At 34.2% G+C, this 25,173-nt stretch overlaps 4 protein-coding genes across 9 annotated transcripts; 3 read left to right on the plus strand and 1 right to left on the minus strand.

The window, feature by feature from the left end:
* Positions 1 to 388: 388 nt before the first annotated feature.
* On the plus strand, positions 389 to 1,913 carry LOC129939298 (putative nuclease HARBI1). 2 transcript variants are annotated; one of them, XM_056047269.1, is made up of 4 exons: positions 389 to 502; positions 745 to 1,186; positions 1,242 to 1,386; positions 1,452 to 1,913. In XM_056047269.1, exons 1-4 carry the CDS (start codon positions 408 to 410, stop codon positions 1,850 to 1,852), a joined length of 1,083 nt encoding a protein of 360 aa, XP_055903244.1. In that variant the 5' UTR covers positions 389 to 407; the 3' UTR covers positions 1,853 to 1,913. The 2 variants fall into 2 exon arrangements, with proteins under 2 accessions (XP_055903244.1, XP_055903245.1); XM_056047270.1 differs by having other exon boundaries at positions 1,455 to 1,913.
* Positions 1,914 to 2,066: 153 nt separating this feature from the next.
* On the minus strand, positions 2,067 to 3,154 carry LOC129939299 (uncharacterized). Its single transcript, XM_056047272.1, has 3 exons — positions 2,957 to 3,154; positions 2,723 to 2,900; positions 2,067 to 2,671 (listed from the first exon to the last, which is right to left on the minus strand). Coding segments are annotated over exons 1-3 (663 nt in total). The 5' UTR covers positions 2,959 to 3,154; the 3' UTR covers positions 2,067 to 2,188.
* A 113-nt stretch (positions 3,155 to 3,267) lies between these two features.
* Positions 3,268 to 6,750, plus strand: LOC129942380 (uncharacterized). The gene is made up of 2 exons (XM_056051280.1): positions 3,268 to 4,857; positions 4,903 to 6,750. The coding sequence occupies exons 1-2, from the start codon at positions 3,268 to 3,270 to the stop codon at positions 6,748 to 6,750; spliced, it is 3,438 nt and encodes a 1,145-aa protein (XP_055907255.1).
* Positions 6,751 to 11,945: 5,195 nt separating this feature from the next.
* On the plus strand, positions 11,946 to 23,231 carry LOC129939777 (probable serine/threonine-protein kinase kinX). 5 transcript variants are annotated; one of them, XR_008780575.1, is made up of 10 exons: positions 11,946 to 12,158; positions 17,020 to 17,171; positions 17,247 to 17,492; positions 17,550 to 17,817; positions 17,871 to 18,363; positions 18,419 to 18,663; positions 21,825 to 22,045; positions 22,671 to 22,726; positions 22,809 to 22,850; positions 22,955 to 23,049. XR_008780575.1 is itself a non-coding variant. In XM_056047911.1 (9 exons), exons 1-9 carry the CDS (start codon positions 12,060 to 12,062, stop codon positions 23,118 to 23,120), a joined length of 1,767 nt encoding a protein of 588 aa, XP_055903886.1. In that variant the 5' UTR covers positions 11,946 to 12,059; the 3' UTR covers positions 23,121 to 23,231. The 5 variants fall into 5 exon arrangements, 4 of the variants coding, with proteins under 4 accessions (XP_055903886.1, XP_055903885.1, XP_055903888.1 ...); XM_056047911.1 differs by lacking the exon at positions 21,825 to 22,045 and having other exon boundaries at positions 22,955 to 23,231; XM_056047910.1 differs by lacking the exons at positions 22,671 to 22,726; positions 22,809 to 22,850 and having other exon boundaries at positions 22,955 to 23,231.
* The last annotated feature ends 1,942 nt before the right edge of the window (positions 23,232 to 25,173 follow it).

The raw sequence follows: 25,173 nt of genomic DNA on the forward strand, positions 1-25,173 counted from the left end.
GGCAAAGTAAATGCAGCGTCCATCGAAAAAGTCATCGTAGAATCATCAAAGTGCAGCGTTTGCAAATCCAATTGTAAGGCCTTTATTACGAGTGTCGTTCAACGATCGATGCGATAAATGTCGAAAGCATCGATAAAAAGTATTTTTGGTATTATGTATCTTCATCGACAGAGTTTCTTGTTATTGTGAACAGCGAACTTTGGGATTGTGAATAAAAACTAAATTTTGACATTTGAGTAAATTTCAGTGATAATTCATGTAGAAAAATTGTTTAATAATTTAATGTGAGTAGTTGAACTTTATAATAATATAATGCAAGCACCTAATTGACTACTTTTCAGATAGTTAGCATGATTTCCAGCGAGTTTTTCTTTGATTCAGGCGACGATGAAATAGCAAGCGAAAGGATGGGCAGGAATAGAAGTTATGACCTGTTGGTGATTGCCAGAAATAGAAGGCATTTGAGGGACGCTTCGAACCCTCTGGAACTTGAAGAAAATATGTGAATTAATAACATGAACATATTCACCCTTATTCTAATAGTCGTTTTGCTAGAACGTCAATAAAACGACAAGGCTCTGGAAACAAAAATTGGAATTTCATTGAAACGATTGAACGCTGCTCTTTTCGTATTATTCAAACACCGAAATGTGGTCTCTGGAGCGTTCTCGTTTTAAAGGCGTTTAAAACGACTACCGGAATAAGGGTGATTGTTTTCATTTGCTAATTTATTATTCTTTGAAGATTTTTGAAACACTTCAGGCTATCAAAGCCAGCTTTTGTCCAATTACTTGCTGACATTGATAACCATCTAAGGCCAGCAAAGCGAATAACTTCGATTCCAAGCATTATAAAATTAGCTACCGCACTACGATTCTGCGCCCATGGTTCATACCAATTTAGTGTTGGCAACGAATATTGCCTGGGACTTGCACAGTCGACCGTATCCGTCGTGCTAAAAGAAGTGTTAAACTGTCTCGAAAGAATAATTTGCCCAGTGTGGATTAAGTTTCATTATACCGAAGCTGAAAAATCACGCTCTAAACTTTATTTTTATGAGCGCAGCCATATACCAGGAGTAATAGGTTGTGTCGATGGCACGCACATTAAAATTGCTTCTCCAAAAAAGGATCTCCAACATCCTTACTATAATCGTAAAGGATTTTACAGCATAAATGCAATGATAGTAAGAAAACTCTTTTTCAATAATTTTGTCTATTAATTTACAAGTTTTGTTTTAGGTTTGTGACGATACGATGAAAATCCGTTTCATCAACGCAAAATACCCTGGATCAACTCACGATGCCAATGTTTTTAACATGTCAACCCTAAGGGTAATTCTGGAAAGGGAAACTGAAAGAGGACAATCAAACTCTTTCCTTTTAGGTAAGATTTCAAAGAATAGAACATTCGTTACAACATAAAAGAACTGATGTTTTATTATCCCCAAGGAGATGGAGGATATCCCCTAAAACCGTATTTGTTGACTCCATATCGAAATCCCGAATTGGCGTCACGTGAAAGTGCATTCAACAAAAAACATGCACAGGCAAGAAACATAATCGAACGAACAATTGGGGTTCTTAAAAATCGATTCAGATGTTTGCTACGGGCAAGAGAGTTGCATTATATTCCGAAGAAAGTAACTCAAATCACAAACGTGTGCGCAGCATTGCATAACATTTGCTTGTTCTACAATACCCCTATAGTTGATGACTCCATAAATGAGCCCGAAGACGATGATGATGATGACTCAAGTGACATTCAAAATTCAAATGATACTGTACACCAGATAAACAACAATGCTATCAGTATTAGAAACGAAATTCTAATATCAATGATGGAAAGTTGAAATAGAATAAGATGTACAACATTTTTTTTAATAAATACTTATTTTATTAGGTACAAAAAGTCTTTTAGTAGGAACATAGGAACATTCAACACGGTAGGTATCAAAACTGAACAAAAATAACACAAAAATACTTCAATTAATAGAAAACAATGATATAAAAACACTTCCATTCTCATGAAAAATAAATGAATTAAAAAAAAAATTAAATTTTTTGCAAATGCATCTCCACTTGAGTTTTTTTGATTTCCAGCTTTTGTTGTTTTAATTTAAGTCTTGCAGTTCTGTCTCTTTGTCGGCTTCTCAAATCTTCTTTATACAGCTGAAGCTTTTCTCTCTTTATGGCAAGCAGTTCTTTGTTCTTATCCTTCTTTTGATAGTACATTTTTTTTGTATATTCTTCCAAACTTGAAATTTTTTTTTTAGTTCCCTCATCGTTGATTTGACTTCATTATTAAAGTCCTCCTGCATATTTGTTTGGTTCTTCAGAATTGAAAGCCTCTCGTCCTCTCCTTTCTGTTTGTTTTTTTTTAAACAAGTTTTAATAGGAGCATCACTTTCATCCGCCGTAATTTCATTGGTTGTTATCGGGTCTGGGTCTTCATCAACATGCGTACAATTTGTTTCCATGTTTTGGATTTCCTCCTGCCCAAACTCAATTCCTGGCGGATCTATAGAGGCGTCAATTGAAAGTAGTCCTATGACACTTTCCTCCAAATTACTGAACGTATGCAGTCGGTTTGGTCCACCACCTGTTGCCTGGATTTCTGTCTTATTTTCAGTTTTTTTCTTTTTTATTTTAAATTTGAGATCAGCCCAAACCTATTACGAAAAAGAATTAAAAAATGTTTTCTGATGCTAATGCAAAATTACCTTAATCCATTTATCGCAAGTACGTACAGGAGGTCCGATACTATTAAGTTCCGTTGTAAATCTATCCCATCTTTTCTTCGCTTGGGCTTTACCGCAAATTCCCTTCGCAATATCTGGGTTTCCTTCCATTATTGAAACTAGCCTTTCTAGCTGTTTCTTATTGCTCACTACTTTTACCCTGTGATAACAAAATATTTATTTTTAACAAAAAAGAAAATAAATTACAAATCTTACATTTTTGCCCGGGGATTTACACACAACACCAGCAGTCGAACAGAAAAATGCAGACGATAACTGTCGAAAGTGAAAACGAATAATATCGAACGAAATCATTCACAATAGTAATACATAATACCAAATTCAAATATTGATGTTCGACTACCGATAAATGTCGTTTATCGAAAGCCAAACGACACTCATAATAAGGGCCTAATTCTCTAGATACATGCAAAAAGTTTCTTGAGATGAGCATTGACGAAAGATGGCAAAATGTACGCAAATTATCCTTGTGTTTTGCATGCTTGAAGAAAAATCACCAGACCAGAATGTGCCGCAAAAAGAGTCCATGTGAAATCAACAGTTGCCAGAGAAATCACCACCGATTGTTGCACAATCATCAACAGAGATTGTCAACTGAAGCTCCAGTTTTCCAACCACCGAATCCACAAAGCCACACAGCTGTAGCAAATGGATTCTGCACAAATGGAAGTACTGTAAGCAGGAACATTACCAGGCTCAGAATCTTACCGGTAAGTCTCAAAAACAATTCAGTGGTAGTAAACACTTTTGCCTTACTAGATCCGGGCGCTACACTGACCTTGATAAGTGAAGCAGTTGCAAATAAACTGCAAATGGACGGCAAACTTGCACCTCTATCAATCCAGTGGGCTAATGGTGATGTTGCAAATGAAGATGAATCCAAAGCCGGTTCAGTTCACATCTCTGGGATATTCCTGAATGGACGAACATATGCTCTTAATGACGTCAGAACCGTGAAACACTTACCATTACAACGCCAATCGGTTGATAGAGAACGGCTTATCGAAAAGTGGCCATACCTGAAAGAAATAAACTTCGAGAGCTATGACAATGTACAACCAACAATTTTAATCGGTGAGAATAATGGATTACTGACTGCCACCCGACAATTAATCCATAATAAGAGCAACAATCCCATCGCTAGTAGAACTTGGCTAGGATGGACGATTAGTGGAAATGATGGCAGCGATAAAGCAAGCGAAGTCAACCTTGTTTACATGATGCAAGAGACCCACGACGACGACCTACATGCATTGGTAAAATCTTCATTCCAACTTGACGATAGTTTAACTATTGGTTGTGACCGTAAACGATCTCGAGAAGATGAAAGAGCCTTAAACATCATGAAGACGACGACGACAAAATTAGAGGACTACAGGTGGCAGACCGGACTGTTATGGAAACGTGACGATACCAGACTCCCGGACAGCAAGTTTGCAGCTCGCCAAAGATTATATCTATTGGAGAAGAAACTCGACAAAGATCCTGTGTTAAGAAAGGCATACGGTGACATCATAGACGACTATCTGCAAAAGAAATATCTTGTTAATGCTGAAGATAAAGACCTGATTGGAAGTAAAACCTGGTATTTGCCACACTTTCCAGTAATCAATCCAATGAAGCCACACAAGATAAGGATTGTGTTCGATGCAGCAGCGAGATCAAATGGAATTGCACTTAATGATGAACTCATCCAAGGACCTGACCTGCTACAATCTCTACCAGGTGTTTTGTTCAAGTTTCGCCAAGGACAATTTGGATTCACGGCAGACATTAAAGAAATGTTTCATAGAGTGAGAATACGAGACGAAGACAACAACAGCCAATTAATTCTATGGCGAGGTGAAAATCGAACCGACAATCCACGGATCCTGAAGATGACAGCAATGATGTTTGGGGCAACATGTTCTCCAAGCTCAGCTATTTACGTGAAAGACCTAAATGCAGATGAATATTTGGATACTTATCCCGAAGCCGTATACGCCATCAAAAATAATCACTATATGGATGATTATTGGGGACACGCAGACGACGAGGCAGCAGCTACAGCTTTAATTGAAGACATCAAATCGCAACATGACAGAAAATTTAAAAAAGTTTTATTTTGAACTGACTCGACTACTGTCTATCATTGGATAAAGTCTGAGGCAAAACGATTAAAGCAGTTTGTAGCAAATCGCCTGAGTGAAATTTCCGACCTGACGAATATAACCGACTGGAATTGGCTGCCGACAAATTTTAATGTTACCGACGACGCAACTCGAATGACACCAAAAGAGTTTGAAGCTGATAGTAGATGGTACACAGGACCTTCCTTTTTGTATGAAGACGTTTCTATTTGGCCCAAAATGAAGACAAATAAAATGACCAGATCTAACGAGGAAGATGAGACGAATGAGTTTGTTGGAACAATTTCGGTACCAGCTAGATTCGTTTTACCAGATGTGATGAGATTTTCAAATTGGTCTCGACTGATAAGAGCTACTGCTTGGATCATGCGATACAAGGAAAATCTCAAAATAAAAGGCCGAATTACCCGAGGTGATGAAGATGCGGTGTACTACCAAGGTGAACTGACGACTACTGAAATTGAATGGGCGAATAAACTGTGGATAAGACAATCTCAACAAAATTCTTTCCACAAAGAAATTGTTGAATTAAGGAAGAATAAAGTTGTTAGCCGTTCAAGCAAATTATATAACATCATTCCACAATTAGACGACGAGGGCATCATTCGACTCAGAGGGCGCATGTCGAATATAGAAGGTGATCAATGGCTGAAGACACCAGTGGTTCTCGACGGAAGAGATAAGTATACCGAGTTGCTTATTAAGTACTACCACGACCAAGCCAATCACATTGGTCATGAAGGCGTTATGAATGAGATCAAACAGAGGTACTGGATATTGAAACTTAAACCAAAACTGCGACAGAGAAGAAAATTATGCAATACTTGCAAGATTAGATGCGCAAAGCCCGAGAACACTATTATGGGACAATTACCTGCGGTAAGACTTTTGTCAAATAATCCAGCATTTACATTTACAGGTGTCGACTATTTTGGGCCGATAAATGTAAAAGTTGGCAGACACCTTGAGAAACGCTACGGTGTATTGTTTACATGCCTTACAGTAAGGGCAATTCATATAGAGGTTGCATCCAGTTTGACCACCGACTCCTGCATCATGGCGCTTAGGAGATTTATTGCCAGACGTGGATGCCCAAATGAATTATTCTCGGATAATGGCACGAACTTGAAAGGAGCTGACACGGAACTCAAGAGATGTCTAAAGGAGCTTGACCAGTCTGCAATAAGAGGTGCACTTACTAAGCATCGTATCAAATGGCGTTTCATTCCTCCAGCAGCACCCCATATGGGAGGATGCTGGGAGAGACTTGTGAGATCCGTCAAGACATCATTATACGCAATTCTAAAAGAAGTAAATACATCGGATGAGACGCTGAACACCTTACTTGCTGAGATCGAACAGATAATTAACTCGAGGCCTCTAGTTGAAGTTCCATATCACCCAGACGAACCTGAAGCACTTACGCCAAACCATTTTTTGATTGGCAGATCATCGGCTTCCGCCCCAATAAGTGATTTTGACGACAAGGATCTTATCTTACGAAAGCGATGGAGAATGAGACAGCGGCTGGCTGATCATTTTTGGAACCGATGGAGGAAAGAGTTTTTGCCAAATCTAAATCAGCAGAACAAATGGAAGACGCAAAGTGGTCGAGATGTACAAGTAGGAGATGTCGTTCTTCTTTTTAACGACAATGAAGTCAGAGGAAATTGGCCAAAAGGTATCATCGACAAAGTTTTTCCCGGACCAGATGGAAAAATTCGAGTGGTAGAAGTTAGAACTTCAAGTGGAACCTTTAAGCGCTCAATTGTCAAGGTATGTGTCCTCGATTTGGAAGATGGTAAAAGTGACGAGGTCCCAATACCAGAGGGGAGAATGTTAAGTAAATCTCAGACTTGACTATTTGGCAATATTTTTATTCGTTCGATGAGATGAAAATTGAAAAAGTTAAGTTAAGTTAGTCTACTAAGAAAATTTGTGTCGAGCAGTAGCCTCTAAAAAAGACAATTGAATTTTGATAAATAAAGAATAATTAAAACGTTTTTGTGTAACAGATTTTATAAGAAAAACTTTTACAATGATTAAATTTAAAGCATCTCTTTACTCTTATTTCCTCATAAACATTGCATCTGTCCCAACCAATGTTTACTTTAAAAACATCGACTACCGCTTGAAAACTTTTTGAATCACCTTCTACAATTAAGTTCCAATATAAATAATCTTTGCCATTTTTCTTTTTAAGAGCTTTTTTTACTTTTACACATTTTATTTTGCTCTTCACTTATCTCTTCAATCATGCCAGTTATAAACAATTTTGGTTTTTTAAGTGACGGTACTTTAATGTCATATGATTCATTGATTAACAACATTGTCATTGTCCAAGCACTCATCACATATAAAAACGACATTTCTTTGTACACTGCATTTAATTCATATGCCGGTAAACTTGTGCACTTATCATGAAATAAGCCTTTGCAAAAACCAAAACATTTTATTTCATCGCTTTAAATAAAAATCGCCCGGAACATTTTTTACAATTTTCTTCCATTTTCGCGCTTTTATGTAATTTATTATAAATTTCTTTTTAAATTATTCTGGACCACCTTCTAAACACGTCTTTACAGCTCGAGGGGTCATATGATTCGTAATAAGAAAAGAATCTGGTGTCCTTTATTTATTATTTTATAGGTGATTTTACTTTTTATATCAGGTCGGTTATTCACGCGACAAGAAAACTACGCAAATTGGAGTAAGCGCAAGTAACTGTGATTGGTGGTTTTTACAAAAAAAAAAAACAATACTAAAACTTGGTAAAAATTTACTTTTAGTCAAATAGCTTTTCAAAAATTAAAAATATTTGCTTCAAACTTATTTTATTTCACAAAAAATATTGGTTTCGATATTCAGTTTTTTCATAAAAAATAAAATCTACAAAAATAGTACGCAAATTTGGTAAAAATTGATACGAGTACATATATACAAACTTTTAAACAAGACAAATAGAGAGACGGGATGGGAAGTTATCAGTGTGGGTCGCATCCCAGCCTCTTTTTTGTATTTATTTTTGTGCCACCATGCCTATTCTACTTAAAACTAAACCCTAAAACTATAAAACAAGTATGTAAGCCGGCAACGACTTAAAACCCCATCCCGACTAGTCACTACCAAGTGCCGATTAAAGCCACCAAAACTGGTTCTCCTACTTCACCCTATCAGTTCGGTCCCGTTCGGACACAGCCCTACTGAACCGCAGGAGCTCTGATCCGCCTTGTGGCATGACGTCCCGATTGGAGGAGTCACCCATCCACGGTTCGTCGTCTGACGTAGTAGATTAGCGGAACTGCCAATCTATCCTGTATTAGACCGCATCTATCTAAAATGAGGAATGCCTGGTGGCAAATTGTTGTTCGAAGACATAGCCTTTTCAATGTGAAATCGAACGAGTTTTATCACGAAATTGTCAATTCTGTTGATTTGATTCCCGTTGTATAGGACCTCGTTGAAATAGTAATGAACATAGGAAGATTCGGCTGTTCGCTAAAATCCGGTACAGCGTCGCAACGCTAAACCACACAGGACAACCATAAACGATCATTGGCCGTATGAGGGCCATGTAGCAAGCTACCTTCACTCTGGGGTCAAGCCGACTGCTGTAAAACAGAAATTTAGTCAGAGCGAAGGCTCCTCTGGTCAGAGCAGCATTTATATGTCTGCCGAAATATAAATACTGATCTAACCAGATATTGAGGTATTTCACTACACTTTTGCTCACTAATGGCTGCCCGTGGAGATCAACGATGACCATCTTGCGCCAATTCTTACACGTATCCCTCGTGGCCCAAGCCAACGGATACCGGAACGGAATTGTCTCCAACTTTTGGACATTTATTTTCAGTTTCCAGTCGTCGCAATATTTCTGAATCTTGTGGAAATCACGCTGCAAGAGAATTCTAATAACCTCAACCTTTCTGGCCGTTCTGTACGCAATTAGATCGTCGGCGTACGCAATTGCCTTTGTAAGACTACCTATCAGATCACTGGTGTAAACGCTGAAGAGAATCGGCGAATTCACCGCTCCCTGCACCGCACCATTTTTAATTGAGAATGTTTTGGTAGAAGTCACATTGCAACTTTTGACAACAAACTTTCTACCGTTAAACTTTTGATAAAGTATAAACAACAATGGCTTGATAATGCCAAGCCTGCTCAGTTTTAGGTAAAGACCCTCTAACCATACGGTGTCAAAGGCCTTTTACAAATCAACCAGAACAGCACCTGTGCATTGTTGTTTTGATTTATTCCATAGGATATCAGAATCAAGTATAGCTGTTAAAACAGCAAAACAGTTTTGATTTATCCCGGAAATGGCCGGCCTTAGTCCAGTTTTATTTATTATTTATTTCACTGGCAGAATTAAAATTTTTCTACGGGCAAAATTACAAGGTAAAAAAAATATTTTAATTGTGTTTTAATCTGTTACTTTTTAGGTATAGGCTGGATTGACAAATTATATTTATTTAAAAATTCGACTGTGAGTACAAATTTTGACTTTTGAGGGCCAGCTATATGGATCACACAATTTTTTTTTAAATTGTGTCCTTCAAAAAGTTGTCCAATTTAAGTAGAATTTATTTGTTTCCTCCACAGAGTTAAATTTTCTGAATACTTTAACGAAATTAAAAATATTCAGAAATGTTAGCGTCTTCAAAAAACTATTTTAAAAAAAATTAAAAATTATTAATCATTAGACAAATCCAAATTTTACTTCAAAAATGTTAGTAGAAGCAAGATTTAAAAGCGGGAATAAAATGTCAATCAACGGGCACAGAACTTTAATTTGCATGATTAAAAATAAGTTACCAATTTTTTTAAACAATACCCTTTTTTTAAACTTAAATAAACTGATAACCTCCCACCCTGTCTGTCGATTAGTTTTGCTAAAATGTTAAAAAATATTCATAACTATATCTTGTGTAAGATAAATAATTTGAACTCAATATCTTTCTTTGTTTTTCTAAAATTTTGTGTTGTGTTTGTTTTCAGGAGACTTTAAGAATCGAAAATAAATTTTTATCAATTTTCCGTACTATTTTCTATATGTTAAAAACTAACTGTTGGATTGGCAAAAAAACTGGTAACTGTCAGAGAAGGAACTTTTGCGGGAGCTGATTTGCCGGCACATCAACATTGTCGACGTTAAGAGAAATGACATTAAGATAATAGCAAGAAAAAAAGCATCTCGGTCCGGTATCGACATCAACTGAAGGAACAGTGGCATCGGATTAACGTTACAGTTGAAGTTCTGGAACCACCCGAGGAGAGTTAAATCGTGCAAAACATGGTAATGGAAAATTTTAAGGAGGACTCCATTTTGATAGACAGCAATACGGGGGCTTAAGAAATCGAATTTCTAGATGACAGTGTACGGTATTAAGAAAATGAACAAGTCCCCATAGACGAAGACCGCCATTGAGCATCTGTGAAAGAAAAGCTCTTTAATGTTCCCAAGATCCTACTCCGATTGATCAATTTAGGCGGTTGCCAAAAAAAGTCTTTATGAGAAAGACCTGGAAATAAAAAAGAGGCTGGGATGCGACCCACACTGATAACTTCCCATCCCGTCTGTCGATTTGTCTTGCTTAAAAGTTTGTCTATATGCACTATTGCACTCGTATCAATTTTTACCAAATTTGCGTACTTTTTGTAGATTTTATTTTTTATGAAAAAACGGACTGTTGGATTTTTATATAAAAATTACTGAATATCGAAAACAATATTTTCTGTGAAATAAAATAAGTTTGAAGCCAATATTTTAATTTTTTGAAAAGGTATTTGAGTCGAAAGTAAATTTTTACCAAGGTTTAGTATTGTTTTTTTTTAGAGTTTTATTTTTATAAAAAAAACTGTCAATTCGAATTTTTTAAAAATTTTACCAAATGTTGAAAACAATATTTCTTATAAGATAATATTAGTTTGAAGCCAATATTTAAATATATTTTTTATAAGTAAAAATCAGTTAGAAGCTATTATCTCAAATTTTTGAAAAGATATTTGAGTCGAAAATCATTTTTTACCAACTTTTATTATTTTTTTTCGGTTTTTAATATTTTGTAAGAAAAACTGTTAATTTGATTTTTTTCAAAATTTTACTGAATGCTGAAAACAATATTTTCTGAAAGATATAAGCAAATTAAAGCCAATATCTCAAAGTTTTGAAAAGATATTTGAGTCAAAAATCGATTTTTACCAACTTTTATTAATTTTTTGTTTGAGTTTTATTTTTTGTAAGAAAATTCAAAATTTTATCCGATGTCAAAAACTTAATTTTTCGTTGCACAAAATTGTTTTGGAGATGAAATCATATTTTAGTCGTAAAATTTTGGAGGTGACAAATTTTTTTTTTCAGTTTTTTTGATTTATAAAAAAAACGTTAATTAGATTTTTTTCAAAAAATATATTTCTTTGATATCACGTTCCAATATATTATATAACATATAATTCAAGTCTCTAGCGATTTTGGTTCGTAAGATGGTAAAAAATCCACCCAGGCAATTTTCTTAAGAGCCCTTTCTGCTTGCATTGATCAAATGTTGAGTAAAAAGATAGTTTCGAAAATTATACCTGTGTACATTGAAACAACAACCTTTTCAATTGTTTTGTTTTTAATATTTTCGTTTTTGGCAGTCGCTCAAAATTACTCCATTTGTGTGAATCGTGAGTTTTTTCTCTTAAGTAAATCTTAATTTGTATCTCAATCAAATGCACACCTGAGAAATTAAATTTTATTCCGCTCTTCAATATTTTGTTTACGAAAACACACCTGTTTCGAAAAAACGTGAATTCATCAATTGTTTTGTTTATTCTAAACAACTTCCATATGATCGTGATTTACATTCACGTTTCACCGGCAAACAACAAACAATGAATCTTCTTCTTTATTTTTTCAAAACTCAACTCATGCCAATAAAATCTGTAAAAAAAAGAAGAATTAAAAATACACTTTATTTCTTGAGTTTTCTCTTTATCGCGATAGGCGATAAGATGCAATCGATCAGGAATCAATTTATTTAGAAAATTCATTCGCATCATTTGGATAACGCGAAGCATCTCGAAAAAAAATATCCTCTTCAGTTTAATTTCTTTTTTCAATTTGATTAATTCTCTCAAAAAGTTCAGAGTTACTGATTAATTTTGTTTTATTTGTAAAAATGGTTATCGATATTAAAATGTGTCGTTTTGATAATGTCCCTTGGGGCTTTCGATTAGTCGGTGGAGCTGACTTCGATATACCTTTAACGGTCGTCAAGGTACAACGATTTTTTTCACAAAAACTTCTTACTTATATTTTCAACCAATGTTTAGAGCTTAATTAACTGCTTAAAATAATATCAACTAGAATTCCTTTGAATTAATGCAAAATTAAGCAAAGGTTTTATATCAAATATAATTTTTTTTTTTAAAAGTGTGTTACGTAATGGTGAATGAAAAATTAAAAATTTAGAATCGCAGTTGATTTTATCATAATCCAAACTGATTTGTTTATTAAATATGAATAATTTTAAAGCATTCCTTTTGCTTTTATTTTTCCAGTGGTTCATATTTATTTTGAAATCATTCAAAATATGTGCATGATATTTTGAAAAAATAAAAATATATTAATTTTTGTAGATGTTGATTTATGTATTTGAAGGTTTTTTCAAAATCGATTTTCGAGCGTGGAGGCTTTAATGCCATAATTATGATCATTAAGTATTATTTTGTTCCATGAACATCTTGAAGTTCTATAAGTTTCTTCGCATAGATATTAGCTACAATAGTTCTTTCAACTTGGCAGTGATTCAAATTACCCGATGAAAAAATAGTGCCATTCGAAACAATTAATTTATTCACTGATGCATTCGCAAGTCTAAAGATATCGACAATTCAGTGAACTCTTGGCCCAGATAAGAGATCATTTTGTATGTTGTATGTAGACATAGAGATACATTGTAGGGGGCTTTATTGTTTACAAATCTCGGTCAATCAAAGGCGCACAACAAAACCGAAAAAAGGGATAAATGGTGTTTATGAGATCGAAGAGAAATTCTCTTAATAGGCGAGCCCTTAATTTGTTTATAATTAATTGATTGAAGGTAAAGACACTAGCGCCACTTAAAGAGAAAACAATAATTCATCGCCTAGAAACAAAGTGCTCTATCTCAAAATTTAGCGTTTTTGAGATAAGTATACAAAAAAAAATAACTTTCTATCTCGTCAGTCGATTTTTCTTGCTTAAAAGTTTGTAGGTTTTCTAGCTGGGTTAAAAAAGTTGTTGGTTGAATTAATCTTAAAAATTTCAAAATTACCAAAAATATTTTTCATATAAAGAAATAAAGTGTGTTTTTTTGGGATTCCATATATAGTACAGTGATAAATTGCCAAAAAACGATTCGCAGTAGCCAGATTTTTGTATTTTAAAATTGATACAACTGAAAGAAGATCTGTCAGAATAATAGTAATAAAAAAAACACAAATAGAAGAACGTTTTGTGAAAATCAAATGTTAAAATTAACTTGCCAAAAAAACTAACTAGAACTAATAAAATGGACAATTTTCAAGAAGAAATGTTAAGAAAATATCTGGTAATTGTGATTCTATAAAAAAAGTTAATTTAACAATTGCTTCAAGGAGGGGGTTTGTTCGTAGACTGCTACATTTACACGTGGTTTTAATTCAATTCTATATATACCTAATTCGAGTTAAAATGAGCTTGATTCGCTCGATTCCGGTGGGGGATCGGAGTCGAGTCAAAATTTGTGAAGAAAAACCTGTGTCGAAGATTTTGTTTTACAGATAATGCGTTATGGTCTGTTTATTTGCATGTTTGTGTACAAAAAATAGAGTTTTGTTTTAATCAAATTACAAAAAAAAAATTGCACATGGAATAGGTAGCATTTTCTTAGAGGGTGTTGAACTATTCAGTTCTTAATTGTTTAACACGAATCAAACTATTTCACTTGCACTTCATAAGAAACATCGACACACCATTTGTATTTTAGAGAGTGCTGTCAAACTTAATCATTTTTAAATCTTGTGCGGTGAAAACACCATGAAAATTTATTAAATCTAAACTGAGATAAACCTTTCGTGGAAACATAGCAAAACATAAATATCTTTTATATTGTTTTCTCTTGCTTAATAAGCAGTAATAGATTGATTGTTTTCCCTAATATAAAACACACATGATTCCAAATGCACAACTACTCAACGAACACAGCCATCGAGATACAAATGCAATATCAATCGTACCAACATTTGAGAACAAAATAACATAAGATCCATTCAAAAACCCATCCATAGTAAGATTCTACTCTAACTTTTATCGGTGTTATTCATACTATGTTTTTTTGTTATTCGTGTAAAATGGATATGGATAGATTTTCCCACAAAACACGGTTTGTTTGGTTTGAAAATCTAGTTTTGTTAAATATATTTTTAGATGTTACCAATTTTAATAGAATTTCTTAAATTGTTTACAAATCCAGAACCGAGCATCAATTTTTACCTAATTTGCGTAGGTACTATTTTATGTAGATTTTATTTTTTTATGAAAAAAACCGACTGTTGGATTTTTCTAAAAAAAAACTACTTAACATCGAAAACAATATTTTCTATAAAATAAAAAGAGTTGGTAGGCAATATTTTTAATTTTTGAAAAGCAATTTGAACCGAAAGTAAATTTTTACCAAGTTTTAGTATTGTTTTTTTGTTAGGTTTTTATTTTTGGTAAAAAAAACTGTCAATTCGATTTTTCTCAAAATTTGTCCCAATTTTTCTTATAAGTGAAAATTAGTAGGAAGCAATAATCTCAAATTTTTGAAAAGATATTTGGGTCGAAAATCAATGTTTACCTATTACTTTTTGTAAGAAAACTGTCAATTAGATTTTTCTCAAAATTTTACTGAATGTTAAAAACAATATTTTTAAAAGCTAAAAGTGATTTTAATCAACTTTTATTCATTTTTTTGTTTAGGTTTTTATTTTTTGTAAAAAAAACTGTAAATTCGATTTTGCTCAAAATCTTTTAGAATGTTGAAAACAATATTTCTTATAAGAAAAAAATATCTCGAAGCCATAATCTCAAATTTTTAAAAAGATATTTGGATCGAAAATCAATTTTTACCAACTTTTGTTCAATTTTATTTTAAGTTTTTATTTTTTGCAAGAAAACTGTCCATTCGATTTTTCTCAAAATTTTACTGAATGTTGACAACAATATTTTTTAATAGATAAAAGTAGTTTAAAGCCAATATCTTAAAGTTTTTGAAAAGTTATTTGAGTCGAAATTCAATTTTTACCAACTTAGAGTAATGTTTTTTGTAGGTTTTCTTTTTTTTATAAAAAAAATCTGTCAACCCGATTTTCCTCAAAATTTCACCAGATGTGTAAAAACGTTATTTTTCGTTGCTTAAAATTGTTTTGCAGATCAAATAATTTTGTATTCGTAAAATTTTCTAGGTAACAGTTTTTTTCCAGTTCTTTTGATTCATAAAAAAACGTTTTTTTGATTTTTTTTTTTTCAAAAAATATACTTGTTTGCTATCACGTTAAAATATATTAAATAATATATAATTCAAGTTTCTAGTGTTTTTGATTCGTAAGATATTTAGGGTTAACCAAAAATGTCACCTTTTTTAAAAACTGCTATGTTAAAAAAACCACCCACGCAATTTTCTTGATAGTTTATTTATTTTATTCGTAAATGTTTTACGAATAAAAAATGATTTTATCTCCAAAACAATTGTATGCAACGAAGTATTAAAATAAAAAATAACTTCACAAAAAGTTAGTAAACATTGATTTTTGACTTACTCGTAAATATCTTTTGCAAAATTAAAAACATTGGCTTCTAATTTATTTCATCTTATAAAAAATGTAGTTTTCAACATTCAGTAAAATGTTGGGAAAGATCGAATTCATTTTTGTTTTTTTTTTTTTTGCAAATAATAAAAACATACAAATCTTTACAAAAACTTGGTATTTTCGACTCAAGTATCTTTTAAAAATTAAAAATATTGGCTCAAAGCTAATTATAGAATTATTATAGAGAATATTGTCTTCGTCTTTCAGTAATTTTTTTATAATTAAATTTATAAAAAATAGTACGCACAAATAGTAAAAATTGATGTTCGATTCTAGATATCTCGTGAATAATTGAAGGTATTGACTTTAAAATTATTTTATTCTGTGTTAAATTTTCTGAGAAAAATCCAATCTTTATTTGTTTCGTAGAAATTTGTTTTCGACTAAAGATCTCTTTAACAAAAATATATTTTGAAATTAAACTATTTCATCACATGCAAAATTCAACTGGCAACTTAAAACCAAAAAGAGGCGGGGATGCAACCCACACCGATAACTTCTCATTCCGTCTGTTGATTTGTCTTGCTTTAAACTTCTACTAATGTTCATAACAATATTTTGTGTGAGATAAATAATTTGAAGTCAATACCTTCATTTATTGACGAGATACAGTGAATCGAACATTGAAAGAAATTTGAGATAATTTTTCTACTGACAGATCTTACAATAATTATTGGGCATGTTCGGACAATATAAGGAACTTGAAAGTTAGGCAAGTTTCTAGTATCTGATCGGTCAGCTGCCAAAAAATTACCTTTCAATTAAGGCAACTTTATTGGAAAGTTGACTGGAAAGTTAGTGAAAAAATCTCTCTAACTATCAAGTCCAGTCTACTTCTATCAAAATGATAGATGTTAATGTTTTTTTTTTAAAAGGCTTCCTTATCAATTTGGAAAAGAAATAACTATTATTTCTTTACAATACAAAATACAAACCGTGGTGGACTTGTAGCTTGCCTGAGAAGTGTGTTGAAGACAGTAATTTTGTTGGTACTTTTTGTACTATGAACTCTAAGTAGAAATTTGCTAAGTAAAGTCCTAACTTTGAAATTTATGATACTTGAAAAACTAACTAGTTGCTTGGGTCAAAATGTATGTTCAAAGAATGAAGTTGCCTGCAAATGAAGTCCCTTATGTTGCCTAAACCCGCCCATTGTCTAATTGCTTTAGTTTCGGCCAACTTAAAGTTGCTGAAATTTTGTATATTTTAAGTTGATTTTTTTCATGAGATAAGTTCTTAATAATATAAAATAATACTTTTATATAGGTAACTGAGGGCAGTTTAGCTGAGGAAGCCGGCCTCAAACTTGATGACGTTATTGTACGGATTAACGATGAAGCTACAAGTCCCATGACTCACGATGAAGCTCATAGGGTTATTTCCGGTTGTGGAAACGTTTTTTTCTTAGGAATTCAAAGGTAAAACTAAAACACAAAATGATGTTGAAAAATGTACATTACACTTAATTTTGTTTCAATTATTGAATCCTACAGGGCAGAAGAAGACACGGAAGATCAAAAATTCTTTCCCATAATCGCTGCCAATCCCGAACCCATACGCTCTCCAACTCCAAGTTCTATCCACAGTAAAGAACTATCTCGTAGTCCGCTACCCATGATTGAAGATCGAAAAACTGTTAGTCCAATGATTGAAGAACCTGTTAACCAAGTTGAAGATGAAGAAATCGCTAGTTTGCTGTCCGCCGAAGCAGAGGTTTTGGATGAACATAATGTTGTCGGGTATATATTTTATCGAATTAAATTGCTGCTGAAAAGCTCTTAAAACTTAACTTTTAGTGTTAATGTCAATAGAGTATTCCCGAAGCCAGGGGTTTGTAAGAGCAGTGAGGTTCTTCGTGAACTTAATGCAGAAGCTATTAAGACCAAACAAGAGAAAGACTTGGATAAAAAGAAATGGACAACTTTTATGCAAAAACCCAATAGACCAATACCCAAGAGCAAGGCACAACTGGAAGCAGAAGCTCGAGCCGCAAATGCTTACAAAGTGAAGATCGTTAAGAATTATAAGAAACCTGAGCCAGTGGTGCGTCCACCTACCCCAATTGTAAGTTTCTATACAAAAGATTTATGGAATTATTAAAAGTATTTTTTCTGTAGCCCGAATTGCAACCGGAGGTAATCGAACCACCAAAAGTTGAAACTCCTCCTCCAGAAATTGAAGAAGAGCCCCCTACTGACACCGAAGTGCCGAATTTGGAGCCAACTGAAGAAGCAATTGCTTCGGAAGAGCAAAAAGCTGAACAAATTGAAACTGACGAGGCTAAGCAAAAGGTTGAAGAAGTTGAAAGTATCAGGGGTGAGTCCGTTGCCAAAGAGGAGCGTGTTATTGAATCAGTCGATCGTGAAGGAAAACTTCCTTCAGAAAGTGGTTCGCTTAGAGAAAAAACCGAGGAAGAATTACAACTTGAGCAGCAACTTGCTCACGTTCAACAACAACTTCTTGCTCTGGCCAATCTTCCTTCGACTATTCAGAGTACACTTGATGCAGTAACCAAACAATTGAGTGAACTTTTGCCAACTTTCAAACTACAAGCCAAAATTGAAAAGGAAGCCACTCCAGAAATTAAGGAAGAAACTAAACAGGAAGAAGGTAATGAATATTTTTTTTGGATTTGAAGTTTTTTAAAGACGAAAACATCTTTTAGTAAAAAAAGAGGCAACCATTGGCGAATCAAATGAAGAAACAGTTGTTGACAAGGAAATAGTTGAAGTTAATGAGAATTCTGTTGAGACCATTGAAACTGAAGTAATCCAATCTTATCACGAAGAGTCATCTGTTAAAATTGAAACCGAAACAAAGCAAGAAGTCACAATTCAAGAATTCGAAACCAGTCACAGAAATATTGAAGAGGAACAAATGGAGGAGGAACAGAATTTGAAGAGGAAGAAAGTAAGTTTTTCTTATTATTGTTGCAAAAATTGAAATTTATTATCTTGCATAACACACCAAGGGATTGATTAAGCTTCTTAGATCATTGCGTTTTGTTCCCATTTATTCAGTTTTTATGCAGATTTAGCAAGATGACAAATTTTCTTTTGATTCTCAAAAATTAAACTCAATGGCAACATCCCTATTTATCTTCAAATATTATTTCTCAGGTTTGGCAATACTTACAAGCTGTTCAGCAGAACTTATGCAGTCCAAGACCCAAATGGCCAATTCCTTTGATTGATTTTGAAGATAAAAGCGAAAGGGATGTATTGCCCAAAGAGTTGGAAAGCCTTACTGGTGCTTAATTTAAACTCCCGAAAAAAGTCCAGAATGCATAATACAATTTATTTTACTGAAGACATTCAGTCGAGGCCAAAAACCACATTGCCACAACAGCTAAACTAGCCAAAAACAAAATAGTTTGTAGGATATTGATGAAATAGAATTTTTATGCAATAAACAAATTTGTTTTATTTTAAAACGGATATTGCTAGAAAAAATTGGACAAACCCATTTTTGATCTAGGAAAGTTAAAGAACAAAAATCCTTACTCTAAAAAATTGATAGAAAAAAATCTGAAGTTCATTAAAAAAAAAACATATATTTATTTTAAATCGAGAAAAAAACTTTAAGGGGGTACATGGGATTGAGGGCTATTTTATGCAATGAACTTAATAACAACAAGAAGCTTAAAGTAAAATTTTGATGGAAAGTATCCCCCATTTCTTCTATTCCAAGAGAAAACTTACTCACTTACGTACCTAAGACTGCGCTACAGTTTTGGGCGGACCTGGATGTCAACCAACATGCGTCTCCAGGCGGCTTGGTCCCTAGCTAACTGTCTCCAGTTTTGCACGCCAATTTTGTTGAGGTCTGGTCCCACCTGAAACGCGGTCTTCCTTTTCTGGGCTGGATTCGAAACCTTCCGGACGTTGGACGCTCTCATTTTTCTTTAAAAAAGCCCAGGCTTCACGCTTTGATCTTGCAATTATGTCAATCTCATCTGCGTATCCGAGTTATTGGCTAGACCTTTGGAAGATTGTGCCTTTGTTGTTGACGGTTGAGTTTTGCACAATTCTTTCCAGAACGATTTTAAAGAAGTAGCATAACAGTGCATCGCCTTGTCTAAAACCTTTTTTGACATCAAATGCATCGGTGAGATCATTCCTGACCTTGATAGAGCAGCGCGCATTCTCCATCGTCATTTTGCACAAACGGATAAGTTTGACTTCAGTTTAGATATAGCTATCTTTACTTCGTCAAGTTCGGGTAGGCGGAATTGTTGATCTGCCCCGCCGAGGTTGAGTGGTTCTATCTTCCTTACAGCGTAATTAGGTGCTTCATCGCCGTTTTATAATTTGAAGAAGTGGGCTTTCCATATTCTCAACATAGACTGCGGTTCCACTACGATGTTCCCCTGATCGTCCTTATAGACTTCGGTTCGTGGCTTGTACCCTTGGGATTTTTTTTTTACCTTTTGGTAAAATTTACGATCCTCATTCCTGTTGTTTCATCCCTCTCTTCCTCGATCACGCGTTTCTCATGCTCAAGCCGGTGATCCTCTCTCCTCTTCTGCTCATAGAGGTCGCGAGCAGCACTGGTCCTTCTGTGCAGCGCCGTTTTGTTTTGCTGTGGTTGCCGTTAAATCTAGCACCTTAGAGGCGGTATCTCTGATGGCTGAAAGACAATGTAGCAACAAGTTTTCAATGCTTAATGCAGGCAGCGTAGGACTTCTTAAGGTATCCTCTTTTGAGGAAAAGTGTCGTGCTTCGATTGCAATGTAGTCAATTTAAATGACAATTGATTGATCAGGAGATTTCCATGTTCCCTTGTGGATATTAAAATGTGAAAACTCCGTACTAGTTACCAGAACGTCTCGGCCCACAACGAAATATCTTCTCCAAGTGCTCGAAGAATATGTCTTTGGTGTTTTCATCTTTCTCCTCTATCAGCGCATATAAGACTTGTGTTGACGCATTTAGCCTTGCTGAGGGTTGTCGTTATGCGCTAGCACACACTGAAACTCAAGTCTTTTTACCTGATTCTAGTTCCAACAACAATCCACACTCAAATAGACGCTGCCTCTGTTCTCGGCGCAGTCTTTTTTCTTCCGTTTGCCCAATCCATCCGATCCCACTTCTTATATGGCGTTTATATCTGCCTTGCAACAGTTTAGGGCTTCCGCTATTTGTTCGGCTGCACGAGGTCTATTAAGGTACCTAATATTCCAGATCCAAAGTTCCTTGTCCTCATTTCGATGGCACAACTTTCAAATCAAAGGGTCAGATCCTTAGTATAACTCCAAGCACGGAGAGCCGGAAAACGGCCCCTTATAGGCCTAGGCTTCCAATATGTAGTAGATACCTTATAAAGTGATCACTAAGAACTTCAACCTTACTGGAACTGTAGACGCCACCGTTGATTCCATCTCAGGAATTCCTTCGCTGTCATCTGGATAAGGAAAGGTGCCTTAGTCGAAATCCATCTCCCCCTCTCTAGTTTGTTACCCCCAACTACTTTCCACTGGAGTAAGAACTTATTCTGCAGTTGAGGTACTAAGCACCCTAGAAGTTGATAGACAGAGTTGGGTTTTGAGAAAAACCTGTGGACGCTTGTGCTCTTTGAATACACATGTCTACCATTAGAACATCTTTCATGAGTTTGGTTTTTATACATTACAAGATTACACCTTTTGAAGCGACTTATTTTAGCACTTCCCTTCGCTTTCTAGTCTCTTTTCAAGGGGGAAGAAGATACATTTATGAGACTTCGAAATGAGTGGATCCACAAAAGTTTGAGATATAAGTACTAGTTATTCAGTCTGAGAATTCGCTTGCATTGAAAATATATAAATATCAAAACTTAACATACATTAAGTATAACAAAAATGTCATACCATATTTGAAAGGCAATATTTTACTTTTCTTTCAGCATCTCTCCGTGCACTTTAATATGTAAAATACTTAAAGCAGATTTCATAATAGTGCCTTCCCATAGACAATTTATTAGAACTTTTGTTAAACCATTTAATCTTTTTTTTCAAAATCAAAATAAACTTTATTTTTTTTAATGCAAACAACCTTGGCTTCTTTGCTTTTTGATTTTTAAACTCTTCTCAGGAAAATGGTGTTATTGAAGAGCTTCAAAAACAAATGCAACAGAAGGAAACTCAAAAACGTAAAAAGTCCAAACGCATGTTCGGTCCATTGGTACCTCAAGAGAGACCATTAGTTTTGCCAGGTGGCAGACGATGGTATCGTCCTAAGGATGCTTATAATGATGAATTTATTGCAGAGACCTTAACTGCCCAGGCAGAACTTATTGCTGGCACGGCTGTTGGGTAATTGTTTTTGAATTTGTTTTGATAAATAATTATTCATAGCATTTCGCCTAATTTTAAATCATCAATCATTGCATTTGTATTTTTTCTCTCTCTCTTTTATAACCAATCAATCGAACCATCAATGCATCAAATACACGATCTTCATTTTGTTTTGGCATCAGTCATAAGTTTGAAAGTCCTCACCTAGGTTATGATGAAAGGTATTCTCAAAATTTTGTGTGCGCTTGATATTTTTTGTTAGAATTTTCATCTTTACTAAAATGAATGTTATTCACTTCGATATCGTAAATGTTTAGTTTTTGTCTCCTCATAAAAGTCTATTTTTAGTTCAAAAAAGTCAAGAAAAGGCCACATTTCAAGTGACATAACTGTTGAGTTAAATTTAAATTGATACTCATTTGGTCCTTCCACCCGGATTACTTACCTTCTATTTTTCGAAGACAGAAAATATCCAAGGATCTAGTGTTTTTTCAATGTCACTTTATCTCCAACTGTATTCCTGTTTATCAAAGCTAGATATTACAAAAGATAGCGAGAAAAAAATTAACTCCCTATTATCTATATCCAGTAATTTGACCCTAGTGACTAACATGTCATATTTTCTGTTATTTATTGGCTACAGATTGCACTCTGGAATAGATGCTTCAATGACAGGCATTTAACCCGAACTTTTTTCAGGTAATCCTTCTTATTTTGAAATTCAAACTTTTGTGCTCATAAACCATCATTTGCATGCTTATTTTATTCAAACAACTTTTAGAGAAAACAATTGTGGTTCGGTAGCCACGCAACTAGAGAAAAGGTAAATAATATTTATAATTTAACTTTTGTTGTGATCACCCTTTATGTTTGTTAAAAATTGTGTTTTTTATGTAAAAAATATCTTTCTTTTTCTATTTTAATCAGAGTTAACTTTATGAAATACCAAAAACCAGAAAAGAAAGTCGATTTGGATAAGAGCGAAGTTTACAAAATTCTCCATCACTTGGATAAGTCACCAATAAGAGGAATTGAAGTTCGTCCACCTGTTGTTGTTGCTGAAGCAGACATTAGGAGAGTAGTTGAATCATAAGACTTACGCAAAAATTAAACTATTTGTAACTTTTTGAAAAAAAAAAATAACGGGTGTAATGTTAACTGAACGATCTAAATAAATATTTGAAGTGAAAAGCTTCTGAAAGGGGTCACAGTTTTTTTAATCAATCACAACGTTAACCTTTCACTACAGTATTTACGAATTATCATTCTTTATTTATATAAACCGTAAAATGGTTTCTGAATCTAAGATTACCGGAGTTGAACAACCTTTTCAAAGTTGCTTAACTTCGTATCAGTTGATTCCTCCCAAATTTACCTTTGTTACATACGACAATCGTAAGTTTCTTCAATGTTTTATTTAGAGGCACGGACTGTGACTGAGCACAGAATATTGGCCGATGTGAATCTACACTAATTTTCAACTTTTTAAACAAAATCTTTTTTTTATCAAAACGGTACTTTTAAAAAAAGGTCTTCATAGCTGGTTCATGATGAGGTTTGTATGTACATTGAATGTATTTGTTTAAAGAAATGTTTAAATTGGACTGTTGAAGCCTCTTTTAAATGGATGTTTAAGCCTTTATGGTCTCAAACGGGATTCGTTATGCCCTAAGTTATTCTTGACGGATACTCCCATTAAAGTTGTTGTTCTATAACTATATAAATAATTGACTAAATATCTACATATTGGACTCCATAACATAGGTAAAATATAATTAAATGCCATAATATAAAGGTCTTTAATTCCATTCCTGACTGTTTTACATGAAGTGAGATAGGGTCAGTTGGGGTAATTGGGGACAGTTTTCGCAATTTCAAAGAGACACAAATTTGAAATTAAAAAAAAAATTAATACAATCAATTTTGAACTTCTAAAATGAGAAGAGTTAATAATCTAATGGCTAAAACACCTTACCTTGAATATTAAGTGCAATACTTTTGGTGTTTTTATTTCCACATGAAGCGTTCCCATTTAACTCATTTTATTTTAAAATCATGGGTAAATAAAAACGTCTTTCTGTTTGCTCTTGCTTGATATAGACTTCGGAATGGGGCAAATGTGAACATAAATGATTCTTCTATAGAATACAACCAGTCTTGTTCAATTTAATCAATGTTTCCATTTACCCATAATTAAAAATTAATTCAGTTTAAGGCTTATGTTTTTATAGTTGGAAAACTGTGGAAAAGGTAATGAAAACAATATTTGTACATTTAAAAAAGTCGAACTTATTTATTTAGAGATCAATTAAATGTATTTTATATATAAGGGGATATTACTACCCTTATTATGCAGAGGCACAGTGTGAGCACTAGGAAGAGGAGAGGGGGTTTAAAAGGAGATGTCGGTGCACATTGGTTTTGAGTTCTTGAATATTGCAATGACTTGGATAAAGAGAATGTGGCAAAACACATTAGCGTAGTACGGCTAAAGAACGAAGCTCTGTATTTGACAGTACGACCGAAGTTGGGCTCGAGGGTATACTGATTACTGATGAGCATTCCTAGAAGTATGCTAGTATTACGGTGGAACTGTTTAAGGGGAGGAATGCAACTGGCTATTTCACTAGTGCATAAACCATTAAAATAAAGGTAAAAAAGGGTCAGACAAGAGCCCTTACGACGATGTTCAAACGAAGTGAATGAACTTATGATGATATTATCATCTATCAATTTAAATGCTCTACGTTCAATACTATCCAAGAGGCTTAAGTAAGTTGCAGGAGCACCAGCCCAGATATGGGACTTATACTCAAGCTTTGGACGTATGTAAGTCTTGTAGATAACAGCCAGATCAGAAGGGGTGAAATAGTTCTTGCATCGCCTAAGAAAACCCAAACACCTTGCGGCATTTTTGGCAAAATCACGTATGTGATCATTCCACAAGAGGTGGTTAGTGACACACATACCGAGAATATCGAGGTGTTCAGTCTCATTGTTGCAAGTGTCATCCATGGATAATGGCAAAGGGGGTATATCTCGCTTTAACGATACAAGACAGCATTGGGTTTTCGAAGCATTAAATTCCACGCGGTTTTTTAATCCCCATTGAACAATGCTGTTTAGGTCAGAATTTAATGAGCTTA

Source organism: Eupeodes corollae, chromosome 1 (genome assembly GCF_945859685.1).
Source record: "Eupeodes corollae chromosome 1, idEupCoro1.1, whole genome shotgun sequence".
Lineage (NCBI taxonomy): Eukaryota > Metazoa > Arthropoda > Insecta > Diptera > Syrphidae > Eupeodes > Eupeodes corollae.